This window comes from Acanthisitta chloris, unplaced genomic scaffold (genome assembly GCF_000695815.1).
Source record: "Acanthisitta chloris isolate BGI_N310 unplaced genomic scaffold, ASM69581v1 scaffold39939, whole genome shotgun sequence".
NCBI lineage: Eukaryota > Metazoa > Chordata > Aves > Passeriformes > Acanthisittidae > Acanthisitta > Acanthisitta chloris.
This window is the reverse complement of record NW_008693810.1, coordinates 1-18,414: the sequence shown is the minus strand read 5'-3', so window position 1 is coordinate 18,414 and position 18,414 is coordinate 1. Positions and strand designations below refer to the sequence as shown.

Below are 18,414 nucleotides of genomic sequence, written 5' to 3'. Positions count from 1 at the left end.
CTCTTTCGAGATGCCTTTTGTATGGCACAGTAACTGAATTCACTGCAGTGAGTGATGAAGGCTGCAGCATTTACTTGATCTCATTTGCTTAAGAAACATAGCAAGTCTCTACCTGGCAAGTCCGGGGCTCTTCAGTGAGCCAAATGCCATCTCCTTCTGGAATTCAGCACAGGGGCAGGGGCCTGGGAGGTGGGACCAATGCATAGGTCTCCTGGTGGTGCACACTGCATTCCTCTTAGCCCAAATACCAGGTGACATTCTTTTACAAAGAACACAGAGCACAGATTAGTAACAGTACAGGTGTAAATTTCAGAAGGATTTTGGCTGGTTTTTCTTCCTCATTTTCCCTTCTAAATTGTCTCCAAATTCCAGGTTTTAGAGAGGCATCTTTATCAGAGGCCAGCTGCAAAGTGTTAATGCTTGTCTAGGAAAAAAAATACTTGCCTCCCACTCCAGTAAGGAAATAGTCTGTGATTTGTGGTGCCTGGCATGTGTAGCTGGAGAAGGAAGGGGTATGTACAGCACTTGCTGTGTGGACTCTCCGTACTGAAGTCATGCATTGGGTGCTTGTCTCCATACACAGAGATAGCTCTCCTCTGCAACCACAGAGCAGAAAAGCCTGTGACATTTCCCATGGGTCTTGTCAAGGATGAAGGTTAAAGTGGTAGCTCTTCTTGCAGAGAGCCTGAAAATCAAATCTCATCCTGCTCTGCTCCTCAGCTGGAGTACATGGGCATGTGTCCATGGAAGTGAGCAGGTTTCCAGCAGGGTGAGGACCAAAGCTGTGGTCTCCATCCTATGCTCCAAGGTTGGTGGGAGGAGGAGAAACTGCTGGTACAGAAATCAAACAGCATTTTCCTGGCACGGTGAGGTTCAGTGGGATGATTACTAGGTTTTATGGAGAGTCAAGAACAGATGGCCACCACTTGTGAAGGGTTTGGCACTGGTTTTTGCTGCTGCAATGTTTTCCCCTCTGTGAAGCTGAGCATGGGAAGTTCTGCCTGACACAGGAGGATGTGAGTTGACCTGTCTGTTTCACTCCGCTAAATAGACCCCTATAAAGTTCCCAGTGTGTTCAAATGTGAGTACAGAGAGAATCTTGGGGATTAGCTCACTCAGGCTTTAGGAAATCTTAACCTTGTTTTTGGTGCTCCCAAAAGTAGCAATGGCCTCAGCAGCTGCTGTTGGTGGAAAGTGTCTGCCCCAAGAGTGCCACCCCCTTGGTGCTTTACAGAAAAGGCCAACAACCTCCAACAGCAGCTTGTAGATATAACTAGCAGTATAATCATGGGGTACTTTGGTAGGTGGATCTCCCCATGATCAGTTGGTGTCATAGGCTCATCTGCTTTACTCTGTTTGAACCTTACAAGACATCTAGCAGCCCTGCTTGTGGGGTGCACACAGCTGGCTGGAGATGGTCTGCTGATCCATGGACCTGTGTCCTCATGACTTACCTTAGTGCAGATCACCAGAAGACCCATGACAAAGGGAGCAATTTGTCACAAGAGGTGTGTTTAGGAATTTTGTGCAATTAAGCCAGGAGCTGGCCACAGCCTGGCAGGCCAGAGCTGTCATTGTGGCTTCCAAGCCCCAGATGTGAACAGAGTAATGTAGTTTCCAGCTTCTATTTTTAAAGCCCAGAAATATGCAGCAAAGTTCCTGCTCACATCTCCTCAGCACAGCACTGACCACTGCTGGGCACTGCACGATGCCTTGGCGGTTTCTGTATGTGCCTGAGGAATGTGGCTGGAGCATCAGCAGGTGACTAGAGAAGCTGCAGCATCAGCTCACTGCAGATTTTGGACCTAATTCCCTTATGTAATTTGCTGGACTTGCAATATCTGGATACCTTAGCCTCGTTTCTTCAAGGTATTTCATGAGAAACACTGTAAAAGGGAACTTTCCCTCTGCACAAGATAATGCCTTCAAAGTTCTTCATTTTTCAGCCATTCATGCCTTGCTCCCACTTGTTCCCGAGCATTACTGCTGTGCACTATCTTGGAGGTCATGGGATTTGGACATTTGCTTGAGGCCACCCAGGAGCCCTGTGGTGGGGGAAGAGGGACTGAACACAAGTTTTCTGAGCCCTCAACGTACCCTCCAGCTACTGAATCACTCTGCATTCAGCTGCTTGGAAAATCTGACTTCCCAGAGGCAGACACAGATCGCCTGGAGCAGTTCTGCTGTGATATGCCCTTTCACATGTTTGGCCTGGGCTGCTTCAAGAGCAACTCTTCCTTCAGCAGCAGCTACATTACTGTTCATGTCTGGCTTTGATAAGCCACTGAGCACTCAGCTAGGCGGCCACCTTTGCAGTTTGCCCTGAGAGCAGGGTGGGGTTAGATCCAGTATTTGGGAAAGGCAGCAGGGGAGCAGCCAGTCACTGACCTGTCTGTTCATAGCAGCAGGGATCAGAGCCAGCAAGGACTAAAGTGCTGTGGATTTCCAGATACTGTGTAATGTCTGCCCATGATGCTTCTCAAGACCCTTTAAAATCTCAGCAGTGAGTCTGGCCTTCACAGTTTTCCCTCCAGAAGGAAAAAATATGTCCTAAAACCAGAGGTCAGCTCTTTTACTGAGTCTCCTAGTGTCACATTCCTGGCTATGGCCTGAAATGACATGGTAGCCCTGCCTGTAATTGTCACTCTGCTTCCTACTGAAATAGCACCTCGCTGCTCCAGCACAGCCCAGGGTAGTGAGTGCTCTCCTGGGAGATATGTCATTGATATAATTGTGATTCTGGCTTGCAGTGCTGGATCAGAGAAACTCCTTGACCAATGGAGACTCAGGACTGCATTCGTCCCCTCCTCAGAAGAGTCTACCAGACCTCCCTCCTCCAAAGGTAAGTGTTGTACATTCCTTGCTTTCTACTACCTCAGCCTGAGGTTCTGAACTCCTTCACTGCAGGTCAGCATGTGGCTGGTGCAGGCTCTGCAGCTGGGATGGCTGGGCATCCAGAAACCCCTGTGGTTCCCAAAGCTTGGGCACAGATGGAGCAGGCAGCTGTGGGAGCCTCAGGTTTCCCATGAGTTTGCAGGAGCACTGTGCAAACAGGGCTGTGTCCCCTGCTAGGGAGACCCACACCCATTGCATGGCAATCCAGGCTCAAGGAAAAAGTGAGGTTTTCAAAGAAGCAAAGGTGATGATGGCTCTCAGGTGCTGGTTTGGAAGTCTCCCCTGAGTTGTAAAGCAGCTGTGCCTGGGCTGCTGATGTGGACTTATAAAAGCCAGAAGTCCTTCAGCTGCAGGGTGGTGGAGTGGTCATTGGGCAGTGCCAGGATCTCCCTTGCTGGCAGAGCCTTACTCAGTTTGGCCATTACCAGAGGTTTGCTTACAGTAGCTGGAGCACCTAGTGTTGTCTGTGTATTGGATGGCTGTGCCAGTGTTGTACAGCCCACAGGTCTGAGAGGAGAAGTTGCTGGCACTAGATTTTTCTGTAGGGCAACTATAAATCAGTTAAACACCATCAGCTTTCAGTGGGATGTTGTCTCTGTGCCAGCAAGCCAGCTCAGCTCTCATAGAGACATGGGTCATCCTTGAGACCCTGGATGTTGCTTTTCAGTACTTGTTGCAGCATGAGAATTACTGTAACTGGGATTTCAGGATGTGAAAGGAAAGGAGGGCAGGGGAGTATGCATGGGGAAGAGGGGGAGGCATGGACGAGGATGTGGGTGGTACATCCATCAACCACGGAGGAGGATCTGCTCTTTTCCCAGGAAGGAGGATGCAGGGTGAAGCCCCAGGACTTTTGCCTGGGGGGCTGTGTGGCTCAGCTGGAGTTAGCTGGAGGAGCTGGGAAAACAAGGGGGCAGGACAAATCCTTGGCCGCAGTGCAGTTGCCTGCTGGGAGCTGTTCCAGCCCTGGGGAGCTCTGCCCACGCAGCTGGCTGGGGACACAGTGCTGGAGCTGGAGTTGCCTGGGAGCAGTGACCAGAGCAGGAATTGCTGTTTGTCTTTGTGTTTCTCAGAGATGGCAGTTCAGTGGAACGAAGACACTACTGGGAAAGCAGCAGTTGGTTGTCCCCAGGGCATCTCTGCCTGTGCTTGGTGCAGCCGAGCTTTCTGATCAGGGAGTTAAATGAGGGAATTAGGGAAAAAAACAATCTTGGATTTTAGCTGAGAAGGGTACCTAAGCCATCTGTCTTCTCATAGACCTGTGCTGGGAACTACTTTCTTGCACCTGCTTACCACTCCCTTGGATACAGCAGTCAACTACCGCTTCACTGTGAGCACCTGAGTGTCAGTGAGCTGTTGGTAGCAAAGATATCTGAGATATAAGAAATATGTGGAAATTGCTGATGTGGGGAAATGGATCTTCCCTGTCTGTGTTTCTGGCTCCCAGTGTGCGCAGGAGCCACAGCCACCTGTGCGATGGAGGAGGGAGCATAACTCCTGGCACTGAAACTGGGAGGTTAAGAGAGGAACTCAGGTCTATTTTAGCTCTGCAGAGTTTTCTGTGGTTTGGTGATGCTAAAGCACCCTGTGGTGTGTTGCTCTACACTTGCCTTTTGAGTCACAAGGAGAAATTTGGAGGGAAAGCTCTGCACAGAAGATTGTTCCTGGCATCCACTGACACCAGCAGTCAATGGGCGACCCAACAAGGGTGGCCCAGATGAATCCCGCTAATTTATTTGGATTTATTCCAAAGCAGTCTTTAAACAATGAGTTCTGCTTGCCATGTCTTAGGCATTGGTGACCTCTCATCTGCCACAGCCCTGGCAGCTCTGCCCCTTTCCGCAGATGAGAGTCATGTGGTGTGGTGTTTGCATGCTCATTGTGCCATAATGCAACAGGCAAATGTTCTGCAAGGGTCAGTGTGGTTAAATAACACAATATATACCCTTTGACTTAAACTAGAACAATGAGTTCTGCTTGCCATGTCTTAGGCATTGGTGACCTCTCATCTGCCACAGCCCTGGCAGCTCTGCCCCTTTCCGCAGATGAGAGTCATGTGGTGTGGTGTTTGCATGCTCATTGTGCCATAATGCAACAGGCAAATGTTCTGCAAGGGTCAGTGTGGTTAAATAACACAATATATACCCTTTGACTTAAACTAGAAACAAAACTACGCCATTTGGAAAGAGAAGAGAAAAAAATAGCATCTGGGGCAGCTAAGGTGCAGTCCCTCCTAGTCCCTGTTGGCTTCCATTGTCTGTAGGAAACAAAAGAGAGGCAGCCCCTTCCCTGACACTTGTGGGATGGTGTCAAATGAACCCACAGAGTTTCTTTGTGTAGGCAATTTGTTTATGGTCATGGCACAGTGTGAGCTGACTATGCACAGGAGGCCACCAGAGATGGCAATTACAGACACATTCTCCGGCCAGGGAAGGAATTAAGTAAAGCTTTGGAGTGACTGGGTTTGGTTTTGTTTCTTTAATTTAACATATTGGAACAAGTTCCTAAACCTTCAAGTGTTTGGAAGGCAAGTGTTTTCCAGCAGTGTCCTACATGGCTCTGGAGCACAAGTTGAGAGTCTGCTCACAGCATATGGTAGACCCACATAAGAAGGAGATTTTATCCAAGACACTTGAGAAGTTTGGGAGGTTGGCAGAGCCATGGGCAGCTCACGCACATGGGAGCAGGACACATGACTTTGGTGTGGTCAGGGTTCCTTGCTTCCACAGGCTCAGCAGCTTCCCTTTGTGGGCAGTTGCTGGCCAGTAAACCTTTTCTTTCAAAGCTTCCTTTCCCCTTTTGGGCACCAATAGCTGTTGGTGGAAGTATCCGGGGCAGGATGGGCGGCTGTGAACTTGCTGATGGTGTTGGCATGACCTGCAAAGGGGCTGATCTTGCCTTAGACTGCCCTGCAGTGCTGATGCCCAGCTGGCTCCTCTTCTCCAGACCACCAGGGGCAATCACGTGGGCTGGCACGAAGGACCATGCATGATCCATGACCTTCAACATTGCTGTCTCTGGAGGGAGAGACCTGCTCTTCTGCCTGTCCTCCTGGAAGGAATGAGGCTTTAGCCCTGCGTGCAGTGAGCATTCTCTGCAGGGCTTGCACAGCCCTGGTCAGAGGCCAGCTGAGGTGCTGTGAGCCAGAGCATACTGCTGTCAGATGAGTGGGAGTGGTTTGACCCGGGTGAGGAGAGGGGTTACCTCACTGCAGAACAAGGGGAAGCTGCTGTTAGGTCACGTTGGGAGATGGGATGCCATGTATTTGGGAAGACTGTAAGCTGTATGCTCATCCTACTGTGATCTCCAGCTCTGTTGTCTCACGTTCCATAGCAAAGTGACTTACTTGAAAAGTAAAAGGTTTGTTTCTTAGCTTCAGGGTTTTTTTCCTCATTGTTGGTATTTCTAAAGGATCAAGACACTGTTTTTCCTGCCAGCCCTTGCTTGTGTTTAGGGAGGGGTTTGGCAGGCACCACAGGGATTTTCCAGCACTTGGACTCTTTTCAAAGGTTGAATTTCCATCGATGTTGTTTGTCCATTTCCTTCATTTTTTTTGTCAGAGCACAATTAAAGATTTCTGATATAGTTTCTAACACAGAGGTTTTTAGCTGTTGGTTTGCCATCAGTCAGAGACTTGGAGACACGACCAGCAACTGCTCAGGCTAAGCTTCCAGTGTAAAGCCAGGATTGCACCAACTGTCCTTTCTGGTTCCCTGATAAGATAATCCATAGCACAGAGGATCATCCCCCATTGTGATGAGCAGCTTAGGGGGGTCAGTGAAGCAGGCAGAAGTCCCAGTTCATGGTCAGGCCAATGGGTTGCAATTGCTACTTTTGAGGAATGGGTTGCAACTGCTGTTATGAGTTGATCTTCTCAAGGCTTTCAGCAATATGAAAGAAAGTAACATTCATGACACAATTATACAGTAATTTCAAAGGATTTCTTTATATTTGAGCTAACTGTCCCATATCCTGGTGTACACATCTAAAAGATCTCATCCACTGAGATGCACTGGAGTGCTAAAAAAACAAAGAACAAAGCATGCCCCATTATTTTCAAAGATCTGTTTTTACCTTAAATCATGCTTCTTTTATGTATTTATTCTGCAGATTCCTGAAACAAAGCAACCTCCAGTCCCCAAGATTGAATCCCCAGAGGGATATTATGAAGAGGCTGAGCCATATGACATCTCTGTAAATGGTATATCACAGCTAACTCTTGGTGGGGGTTCATGTGGGAGATGGAGGACTTGAAGTTTATGAGAATGAGTAAATGAAAGCACAGACATTTCTTACAGCTGGTGTGACAAATTTGTTTTCTGCTGCTGATCACACTTGATATTACAGATCTAATGCTGTTTGGAAAGAAAAGACTAATTAATTACCCAATTTTTAACCTTCCTGTAGAAGTAAGTAATATGCTTGGGTTAATATAACATCACTGTAAAATATGACAAACCACTGTGGGTTCTCTTTGTCTTGATGGTTCTGGCAGATATGCTGTAGTCAAACACAGGTTTCTATTCGGGAGTGAGTGGTGAAACTGTGGTGGCTTGAATTCCTGTCCTAGTGCTCTAATTGTCCCCTTGGGGCTCAAAATCCATGGCTCTGTTGGTCTTTTAGGCGTGATAACCATTTTTATAATTGGCTATTTATTTAGCTCTGTCTCTTGTGGCCATTTAACCATCTGTAAACTTGATTAGGAAGCCACACTTCGTGTGAGGGGACAGCGTGTGGGTTCCCTCTGCATGCACTCATTTGCTGCCTGGGTCAGCACTTCCCAGCCCTGTCCTCAGCAGTGCCACCCATACCTATCACCCATGGGGTCCCCACCCCTCCAGGAGGAGATTGCTGCATGCAGGCCGAGCAACCAGATTCTCACTTTTTAAGATGTATTCCTGCATCCTTCTTTTAGTGAACACCCTTCATGAGAGATTGCCTTCCTCTGATCTGATAGCAGAGCTGATCTTGTCATCACTTTCTAATCCATTTAAGCCCAAATGAAACAGATTATATCACTGCTGCAGATGCAGATCTCTGCTCATCAGCCTTGGCTGCCACAGAGTATGTGGCATGGGGCAGAGTTGGGCAGGGAGAGACGAGGCAAGCAAAGAGGTGAGAGTTAAGGGTAAAAGATTTGGATCTAAACCTTGGCTGTTGAATCTGAGCTGCTTCTGAGAGAAGTTGAGTCTCCTCCAGCTCCAGTGTGCACCACTGGACTTTGAAGCTCCTGGCAGGGAAGCACCAGTGGTGCCACTGTTCAAAGTGGCCAAGGGTTGATGTGTGTGAACATCCCTCACTGCCTGTGTGCACCTGGCACTTCAGGACAGCTCGTGGCTCAGTGTGGGCCATTGCTCTCATGAAGGCTGAGGAGTTACAGGGCTAAACAACAAAAAAAGGGAGATGTAGAAAAATCTTTGTTTGACTGAACTATCCTGTTCTGGCTGCAACTACATTACAGCAGTGAACAGGAAGATCAACCCAGCTCAGCTGGGAAAAGGTGCAGACTCATTGTGACTGGGGTGTAGCATACAGAGGAGAGGTTTCCCCAGCTCTGCCATGTGTTTTGCTGAAACGCTCTGGGTTGTTTGATGAGGTAAAGGCTGTGATGCACAGGGCCTGTTGAAGCCCTCCCACAGGAGGGGCAGCACAGGGTGCTGCAGCCTCATCCCCATGGCAGAGCAGTTCCAGTTGCCTGCACTGTAAGATAAATGAAGTTTTTTTTCCCCTGCTGCACATTTGGAAAGTAGATAATATGTTAAGAGCCATGGCATGAAAGGACATATGCTGGATCAGCTGGAGTAACAGTCATGGATCCATGTGCTGGGATACCCACCTTATGTTATCCAGGCAGCTCCATAAACTCACCCTGAGTTCAGGGACTTGTCTGACAGGAGTGATAAACACACACCCAACTTCCACCTCTGCTTTCCCTTGGTAACCTGCTGCTCGAGTTGCAAATACATCCACCATCCACTGAAATCTAGGCCGGTCAGATGCTTAAGGAAATGAGAGATCAGAGCCCTGCAAAAAGAGAGAAAAGCCCATATGATGGGACCACTATCAAAATGAGGCAGCTCTGAGTGTGGCTGCTGTGAACAGCTGTTGTACCAGCAGGGTCAGTGTTTTACCAAGCAGTATCACAGCTGTAAGCAGAGAGATGAGTCTGTGAACCCAGCAGAGATGGGATGTAGGATTCCAGGCAGTCCCTCACCACCAAGGTGTGTGATGCCTTTGCCTCCTGTGACTATTTTGCCCCTGGTCCCCTCTGCAGGCCCCAGCAGGTCCCTTCTACACAAACCTCCCAGTGTGCTATAATGACAAGAGCTTTTAAGGTGCTTTGTGTGAAAAGGAAAGCAGCATCATATCACTGAGAATTTCTGTGCTTTTTGGCAGCCTCATGTTTGAGGTGGGGCTTTGGAGTGAGCCAGAAGGAGGAGCAGGGAGTGAGGTGGAGCAGCCAGGTATGTGGCAGGAGAAGGCTGCTGGGGCTCAGGAGAAGGTGAAGCATGGCATGCAGGGGGAGATGCTGGGAAGGTGCTGATGCCCTGGTTTGCCTCGAGAGATCAGTCTGCAAATCCTGTAGCACGTGGGCAAACCTGCAGGTCCCTGTCCTGCCCTTTGTTTCAACAAGCACAAAACTGGGCTCCCCATCCCTTCCCTGCCCCCCTTCTTTTCCACCCCGTGCCTTACCAGATGTTGATAGTGCCTTGTACCTGTCCTACATGGAGTGATGCTCATTGCTAGCAACCGCCTTGGGACCTTGGTGTCACTGCTGTTGCTAAAGGGCAGTCTGGACATGCATGGGTTTGCCCTGGGCAAGGATGCTAAAGCCTGGCCCCAGTAATCCGTGCCAAGCCCTCTGTGCTCACCCCTTTTCCCCAGAAGCTGGACAGGGAAGGGATCAGTGATCCAGGGAGGTGATGGTGGTATTTCTGACAGAATTACAGCATGAGCCTTGGAAGACACCCATGAATCCCCAAACAAATGGGCGTAGTGAAAGCAAACAAAAATAGGAACACTGCTAAAATGAGTGGGTGCACTGCCAAGAAAGGACATCAAAGCAACCTCCAGATGGGCTAAGGAGATAGAGGCTTCGTGCAGCATCAGAGGTGGGACTGCGAGGCACTGTAGCAAACCGTGGGTGAATTAATTAACATGAAGGAGGCGGTGAGTCCGCCGGGTCTCAGGGTCCCTCTTTCATCAGCAGGATCCCCGCCCCTCCGCTGGGAAAGCCTCTGCCTTTCATTTTACAGCCCCAGCAAACGCTGCTGCTTCCCTTCCCTCCTGGGCTGAAATGTGTTAAACCGTTATCGCTCGCCTTTGCATAATTGGAGGGTGTGATAAGAAGCAGAGTGAACACGGGAGGGCTGACTGTGGCTGCCAACTGAGCAATAATTATTCCAGCTGAAACAGCTCATCTGCCCTGGATGATTTTAATTACGATGACGATGATTCTGTTTTAAAGGGGGTTGCCTTGTTTGAGGGGATGGTTTGAAAACGTTGTCCCTGTTTGAAGTCTCACCATATGTATGGCATGCAGGGATGGGACAGCCCCACTGGCTGATGGAAGCACAGGGCTGAGCCAGACTGACGCCCTTGTTCTCTGCATTTGCTTATCTGTGGCTTTCTCACTTTGTTTCCCTTTCTCTTTCCTTTTGACTGTGCAGGTCTTTTTGGTAGGCTTGCTGCGGCTGGACCCAGGCCAGGGTTGCAGGTTACTGAGGGCGTAATTTATGCCACAATAACAATGGGTATGGCATGCTTTCCAAACCTGAAGTGCCTTTTTTTAAAGAACAAAAAAAAAAAATCCACAGAAAACCTCCTAACATCTCAGTTCTAGCAAAGATGATCAGGTATCTCCCCCTGGCATTGCCTGTTATGTGCATGGAGGGTAACCACCTCTCTTCTCTCCCTGCTTGTTATACACAAGGCAGCACTTTTTGTGGCTTTCCCTGTGCTCAGGATGACAGTGAAGAGAACTTCCCTAGCCTTTATTCTGCTGTTTCTGTATGTGTAGGAATGCTGGCTGTATTGATGAGTAGCCATTTGGTGAATGGTTGAAGGTGCTCTGCTGGGGCAGAGGCAGCTCAGGTGTACACAATGGTTGGAGCTTCCAGCATCATGGCATTGATTTAGCTCCCTGGGAGGTCATGGGAAGACACAGGAGAGCAGAAGTGGATTTAGATAAAGACATCTGAGATCATTGCTGCCAGTGGTGCCTGAGCTGTATGACTTGGGACTGAATGAGCCTTAATAGTGACCACATTGTTGTCTCAAGTCACCCAAGCAAGGTTTGTGCTAGTTTGCCAACTACACAGCCTGGTAAAGGCCTTTCCATCGTGAGGCCATAGCAGTGTCATCAGGTCAGCAATGGTTACAGCTCTTAGAGAAGAGCTCATCTCATGAGGACCCACATTTGTGATGTTGTTGATGCACAAATAAGCAGCCAAGGCTCCCACTGAGAGCATGGAAGGAAAGTGCTATTCCCCCAGGAAGAAGGTGGCAGCCTGAGACCTAATGCCTAGGTGAGGGGCACCAGAGACTGCCAAAAGGGGCCAGAGGGGCAGTTAGTGATAGCCCCATGTTGATAAGAAGGGAGATTTAGATGAGGTTCCCTTAGGCACCTTTGTTGCTGCTGCTGTTTAAGGAGGGATCCCTAGCAGTGCAGGTGTTTGTGGGGATGAGAAACCTCAACACTTTTACTCCACCTGAATTTCTGTGCAGGGTGCCTGTGGACAAGGTCTGCATAATGGGAGTGCATTGAGGGAGGTAAAGTTTTCCCATAAAAGATGGATAGTCTGGTACGTTAAGGGTATGGAGGTGATGAGCCTGTAGTGGAGACTTTGTAAGGGAGTATTTGCTTTTCAACAAGTTTGTTTCATTGGTGCAGCTTTGATCACTTGAGGGATGTTATAGAATGAGATTACACTGGGGATAAGGGTGTAGCTTTGTTACTTTATCTCAGCTACTTTTATTTTAACAACAAATAAACCAAACTGAAATGTTCTTCAGTGAAGCTCCTAATGATTTTTTTTCCTTCTTTCTGACTGCTTTTCTCTTTTTAATTTGCACCAGTCTGATAATGTTACTATTATGTAGATGCTAAGATTAGATTAAATTCTAGTGAGAGAAACTTAACAAATGTTAAATGCTGTTTGGTAGGACAAGAATGCAAAACCCTACACAGATGCTGCCCAGGTCTTACCATCTTGCTCTGTGAGCTTATCTCATGAATAAGAGCTGTACTGTGAATGCCAGCAGAGCATTGCAAATCCCCCGGCAGTCACTGGGATCATTTTCATTGTTTCTGATGAGTCTGGTACCAATGATCAGCTGAAATCTCCAATAACCTGCAGTACATTAGAGCTGGGTCTTGAAAATCCCAACTCCTAATAACATAGCAATCTATTTAAGAATGGCCATGAAAAATGTGATTACTGTTACTCACAGCTGCCATTTATGACTAATATTTGCTGCTGCAATAGTGTTTTACTTCAAAGCCCCTTGCTGTCCCTTATATGCTGTATAGAGAGGGGGACCTGTTAGCCCAGAGAGGGAAAGTGGAATGACATCTCAAGATCATTGCTTGCTGCATGGCCTTGCAAATACCATTTTTACTTCTGACATTCAGAGGACAAGGGCTGATTGTAGCTTGCTATTGCCATAAAAATTGTGTTTGGCTTGAAGAGGAAAGTAGAAAAAGCATCTCTGGGGAGCGTGGGGGAAGCAGCAAACATCAGAAAATGTCTAAGGGAATGTTCTCAAATTTGTGGTCAACTGAGAAGTGTCTTTTGAGTGTTTGCTAACAGAGTCTGTTAGGCACAAAATATTGCAATGTTGGGCTAGATAGAAAAAAGGACCTATGAGGGTTATTTTCCTATTGATTATCCTCCCGTAGGAGAGCCTCAAAAGACACGTCCCTGCACTGGAAGCTTTTGCATGTGTGAGCATGGCTGAGGCAAGCATTAGGCTCAGAGTTATTTCTATAAATGTATGTAGTGATAGAGTTTTTCTTTTGTTATAGAAGATGGTGAAGCTGTTAGTAGTTCCTATGAATCTTATGATGAAGAAGAGAGCAGCAAAGGCAAGTCAGCAACCCATCAGTGGCCATCCACAGAGGCCACCATCGAGCTGATGAAGGACGCTCGCATCTGTGCCTTCCTGTGGAGAAAGAAGTGGCTGGGACAGTGGGCAAAACAGCTGTGTGTTATCAAGGACACCAGGCTGCTGGTGAGTAGATCCTCCACTCTCTGCCTAAAACAACCAGTTTTCATGAGCTGGGGAGGGAAATGGCACCTCAGGCCATGTTAACTGGCTGACATTTCCCAGGGATTTGGGGATCTCATTCCATTTTCATAAGGAACGTGGGCATGGGACTGCTGAGAGGGGCACAAAGGCACATTTATGACCAAAATCCCAACTCCCCAAAATGTTTAGGGATGCTTTTGGGGGAAACCTTTTGAGATGGTTAAGCAGTTAATCCCACATGCTAACCACATGCCTGACCCTCTAGCAGTGAGAGGTATTTCAGATTATATGTATATACATGCACATAGATGTATGTGTATCTATACATGCAGAGATGTCTTGTGTGTAGTCTGTGTAGACTTTGTAGGACACAGCTTTGTAGGACCTATAGGACCTCTCTTCAGTGTACTTAATGCATGTGGTGGCACTGAGTCACATACAGGGTTGAGTTCACACCGACAAGCAAGGGAAGGCTCCTCCTTTGCCTCTTACCCCCTCCCATCTTCCTTCCCCAGTGCTACAAGAGCTCCAAAGACCACAACCCTCAGCTCGACGTGAATTTGCTGGGCTGCACTGTCATTCACAAGGAAAAGCAAGTGAGGAAGAAAGAGCACAAGCTGAAAATCATCCCTATGAATGCTGATGTCATCGTGCTGGGGCTGCAGAGTAAAGACCAAGCAGAGCAGTGGCTTAGGGTCAGTGGTGCCTTCAGGACTTGACCTGCTGGTGCTCCCATGCTTTGCTGGGAGACTGTATCTTATCTCAACCCTGTCCTTGTGTGTTCTGGCTCCCTTCCTCGCTGCAAGCCTTTATACAAATACACCACTTAATTTTCATTTCCTGGGATAGCTTCTTCCTGCAGTTCCCTGCCACCTTCAGCATGCTGGAGTGCATGCAGCTGCCTCCCAGCCCAGCTGCTGTGGCAGGGGGGATGTCTGGGGTGGGTGCCCAGCGTAAATTGGCTGAGGGCAGGGGTAAATGTGGCCCTTCCCCTGAGACAGGAGCAGCAGCAGAGGCCTTTGTGGAGCCCACAACAGCATCAGGGCTGTGAGATGCTGGGGCTGCCTTTGCTGCCAGCCTCTCCTGGCTGACTCAGATCCAGCAGTTCCTGCTGGCTGCCCGCTGCAACACCAGGATGGTCCCCAGGGTCACAGGGACTGTAAACTGTGGGTCTCCCAGGCTGCTGTGGTTTTGTCTGTCCTGGGTTGGGGAGAAGTATTGATTCTGTTACTGTAGCACTCTCACAGACTGTGGCTTCCCCTTCTGCACAGGTAATCCAGGAGACCAGTGGTCTGCTGTGTGAAGGAGGCAATGAAGGCAACCAGTACATCCCAGATTCACAGCGCCTCAGTTACCCAAAGGTACATCTTGTCTCTACAGGGGGAACAAGCACTCTAGTCTTTTCCACCCTTTAATAAATAATAATGTAGGTGCCCTAATTTTATCTGAGCAAAAACTGATATGGGTGTAACCAGAGCCCTGTGCTGCTCAAAAGGAGCATTATTGGAACAATCTTAATTTTCCTGTGCAATCTAATTTTGTAGCCATATCTTTGCCCTCAGACTGATTCAGCATTTGGCCCCTCACCATACAGGGAAGCAGCCACTATCTCATCCAATGGGACAGTTGTGTTCACCAAGAGCTTTGGGAGGGACATAGAATGTTTGACGCCAGGGCTTGGGCCATCTCTAATCCAGGTTTAGGTGACACTCACCTGGGAGCAGCTTGTCCCAAAACAGTGGGAGGTGAAAGAAATTTTCATGAGTCTCTGATGCACACCCAGAACAGACCTGTTTGAGCACCTGACCAGTGTCTCTGCCCATGCCTTACAGGGACTGTCAAATGCCCCCACCATCCAGGCTGGTGGTAGGAGGCCATAGAGTGCCACCAGTGGTGCCCCAGTGTCACCTCAGAGGTGAGCCCAGCTGGAGTGGTGCATGTGCTGGATCTGCCCATGCTGGGCTCAGAAACAATAAGGGCACAGAGTGAGTGAACTGATGTCTGGGTGAAAGTGACCACTACAGAGAGGGTGGGACCTTATAATACAGGAGAGGGGGAAAAAGGTCTTTGCAGTATGTCCTGGGTGGAGGAATGGGTGACATGCATCTGTGGAGCTTGTGTCTGGTGCTTGTTGACAGGTGGAGGTATCCGAGAGATACTCTGCAGCTTCTGAGAGTGGGAGCAGCACAGATGGCCACACAGAGACAGCTGAGACAAAAGATGGTAAAACCTCACCTTGGGAATGACAGGGAAAATGGGCCCTTGACCCTGCATGAGGCAAGGGTTTCTGTAGCATCTCCTGCCACTGCCACCTCAAACAGACCTGATGCAGGGTGCAAGCTTTGTGTGTGCATTCACTGCCTGTGAATTTGATTTCAGTGATTATTTCTGTAAAGAAGCAACAGGTGGATATTGGGATTTCTCAGCAGTTACAGAATTAGCATGGGGTTTGAGAAACCATAATGTGACATCTGGTCTACCACAGAGCTCCTACTTGACTCTGGGCAAGTCACTTTGGACAGTTTGAGATGGCATAAATACAATCAAAGTGACTTTCCTATAGAGAAATCTGGAGTCCTGTGTGAAATGCTGAGCTGCCTTTAATGGGATGATAGTTACACCTTCTCACTAGGGCATCAAGCTCTGGGCTTTAAGCTGCATTCCCATTCCCCATCTATAACATGGGACAGGTGAGTACAGTAACAGAGGAGATGCTGTATTAGAAGAATGTGGGACTCATCTATATAGTGGATAGAGAGAAATCCATGCTGAGGACTCACTGGAGTCACCCAACAGGTGGAGTTCAGCTACTGTGTCCCTCTATGCTTGGACTTCATAATTTTGTTATGATAGCAGGTAGGAAAATCTGGGCTGAAAACATCCAAATCAATTTATTACCAGTATTACCTGGTGATTACACAACCTTATTCACACACTGACTGATGTGCTCTGTAGGAAAATGATGGAGGCTCTTTGAACATAAACTTTCCCCCTCCCCACCTTGAGTCCCTGTTTTAGAGAGGAAAATACTTGAATGGAGTAAATGTTTATGGGTAATGGTTTTAAAGTCAATTCTTTGTAGTGTAAGAAGTGAAGGCACATGCACAACAAGACCTGTGCAAACAGCCTCCCCCCTGCTCTTGGAGTGACTGGCCTTTGGTCAGAGCTAACCCAAGTTTAAAGCAGTATAATTAGAATTTTCAGCAAATCTCTAACTGAGCTTACTGGTGCTGTCTTGCTCATCAGCTCCCTGGGCTTTGGACAATTACAGCCTGTCCCTGAGTCACAGGTTTGCCCTCTGCAAGGGATGTGTGTGATGTGAATGCAGGACACCCAGCTGGGACAGGGGGCTGTGTGTATGGCTGTAAGCTGGGAAAGCCATGCATGTGTCTCTTTCATTTCTGGTAGTTAAGAAGAAGGGCACAACTGGCCTGAAACTGAGCAACCTGATGAACCTTGGGCGGAAAAAGTCCAGCTCCCTGGAAAGCCCAGAGAGATCCCTGGAGACTTCAAGTAAGTGGCAGCATGAGCCCCACTGAAGGGACTTGCCTCAGGGCTGGATCTCAGTGTGTAGAGCAGGATGAGAACCAGGCATCATCCTCCTCAAATATGCCTGTGCCAGGCGTCCTGCTCTGGGGTGCAAAGAGGCCACAGTCTGCTTGGTCTCTGCCAGTAAATCCATGCAGATTGTGGTGTTTTGTACACATTAAGGTGACTGTGGATGAGCAATAGCTTGCAGGGCTACCCAAGAGGAAGGGCATGTAATGTCAGACATACACACAGTGGGCATCTATGCTGCTTTTCCTGGGCATCAGCCCAAGGTGTGGCAGCCAGTAGGGAGAGAGTTGTCTGGGTCAGCTGGTATTTGCCTTCTGGGACTGACTTTGTCCAACCATCTGCAGCCAACTTGCTGCTCCAAACCTAACCTGAATTTTGAACGTTTCATTTTGAAGAGATTTTTACCCTTTTCACCCTGTTTTGTATGGATAGGACAGCTTGTCTTTGTGCTCTTGCTCTTTAGCTTTGTGTTGTCTGGTGGTCTCTTAACATTAGACATCCCCATGCACATAAATTAATTTGGATTTCCTCGCCCAGTGGGGTAAAAAAATGTCTAAGTGAGCTGTACTTGCTTGCAGGTTACCTGAATGTGCTAGTGAACAGTCAGTGGAAGTCACGTTGGTGTCAGATAAAGGATGGTCACCTCCATTTCTACCAGGACAAGAACAGAAGCAAAATGGCTCAGCAGCCCCTGAGTTTGGCAGGTTGTGAAATTATCCCAGAGCCAAGCCCTGATCATCTCTACTCCTTCCGCATCCTGCACAACGGGGAAGAACGGGTCATTCTGGAGGTAGGGTGCATATCTCCAAGAAAGCTCTGTTTTTAAGTCATCAGCTTGGGCATCTTAGTAGGTCTAAATGCCAATGGTGTCCTCCATAGGAACCCTCAGTCCAGCAAAACAGAACCTGAAGCATGAGACTTCGGTTCGCCTGCCTGTGGTCACCTAGAAGGTGTCCCACATACCAAATAATCCAGGCTGTCTGATGCTGGTGCCTCCAGAGGATCATTCAGCCTTCATCTTAGGCACTCATCTTAGGATGGGATGAAGGGTCCTCTGGAGATGCCTGTCTTTCTCCAGTGGATAACCTTGGATAATTAGGTTCTATGGAATGCAATTCAGATGGTTAATGTTAGATGAGAAGAATGCCACTGTAGGGATTTAAGTCTGTGGTTAGGAGGAATAGGGAACTTCATCTTTTGATGACAGAGCCCCAAAGCCATAGGTCATGCATCCCAAGCAAACCAATCACAGATCTGACCCTGAAAGTGCAAGTGAATTCATCTCCATCTGTTACTTTCCTTTGCCTGCATCCAGGACTGTTTATCTCTAATCTTAGTTCTCTCTGACGACAGCATGATTATAGTAGGAGGTGGACAATGTGAGCAATTTCCTGTATTTTTCCAGTGGGTGGAATATTTATAGCTAAACAACTGACTTTGAGGGCATGCCATGAAGTTTGAAGATGTTTTTGTTTAGCTTCTGATTCAGGGTATGTCTGTATCTAAGAAATTTTTGCCCAATTACAGATGTGAAGAAGAGGTGCTGGGAAAATTTACATTTTGTGAATGGAAGAATTTGTATTTTGTTGGGATGTCAGACTCAATGTACAGACTGGCTGGCTGGCAGGCTTCCCAGGGACTGAAGTCTCTGCTAAATAAAACAGATTGAAAGCTTAAAATATACTTTCCAGTTTGGAAAGTGTATTATAT

General features: G+C 48.0%; 1 protein-coding gene across 1 annotated transcript in view; it reads left to right on the top strand.

Moving 5' to 3' along the window:
- Positions 1–17,494, top strand: part of LOC103810287 (actin filament-associated protein 1-like 2) — a gene marked incomplete at both ends in the record, with an annotated part of 19,980 nt that extends 2,486 nt beyond the window's left edge. Inside the window, 9 exons of the mRNA XM_009083185.1 lie at positions 2,687–2,692; positions 2,751–2,842; positions 7,006–7,096; positions 12,923–13,128; positions 13,662–13,841; positions 14,418–14,507; positions 15,285–15,369; positions 16,555–16,659; positions 17,283–17,494. Coding sequence (XP_009081433.1) covers positions 2,687–2,692; positions 2,751–2,842; positions 7,006–7,096; positions 12,923–13,128; positions 13,662–13,841; positions 14,418–14,507; positions 15,285–15,369; positions 16,555–16,659; positions 17,283–17,494 — 1,067 coding nt within the window. The remainder of the gene's footprint in view (positions 1–2,686; positions 2,693–2,750; positions 2,843–7,005; positions 7,097–12,922; positions 13,129–13,661; positions 13,842–14,417; positions 14,508–15,284; positions 15,370–16,554; positions 16,660–17,282) is intronic.
- Between the last annotated feature and the right edge of the window lie 920 nt (positions 17,495–18,414).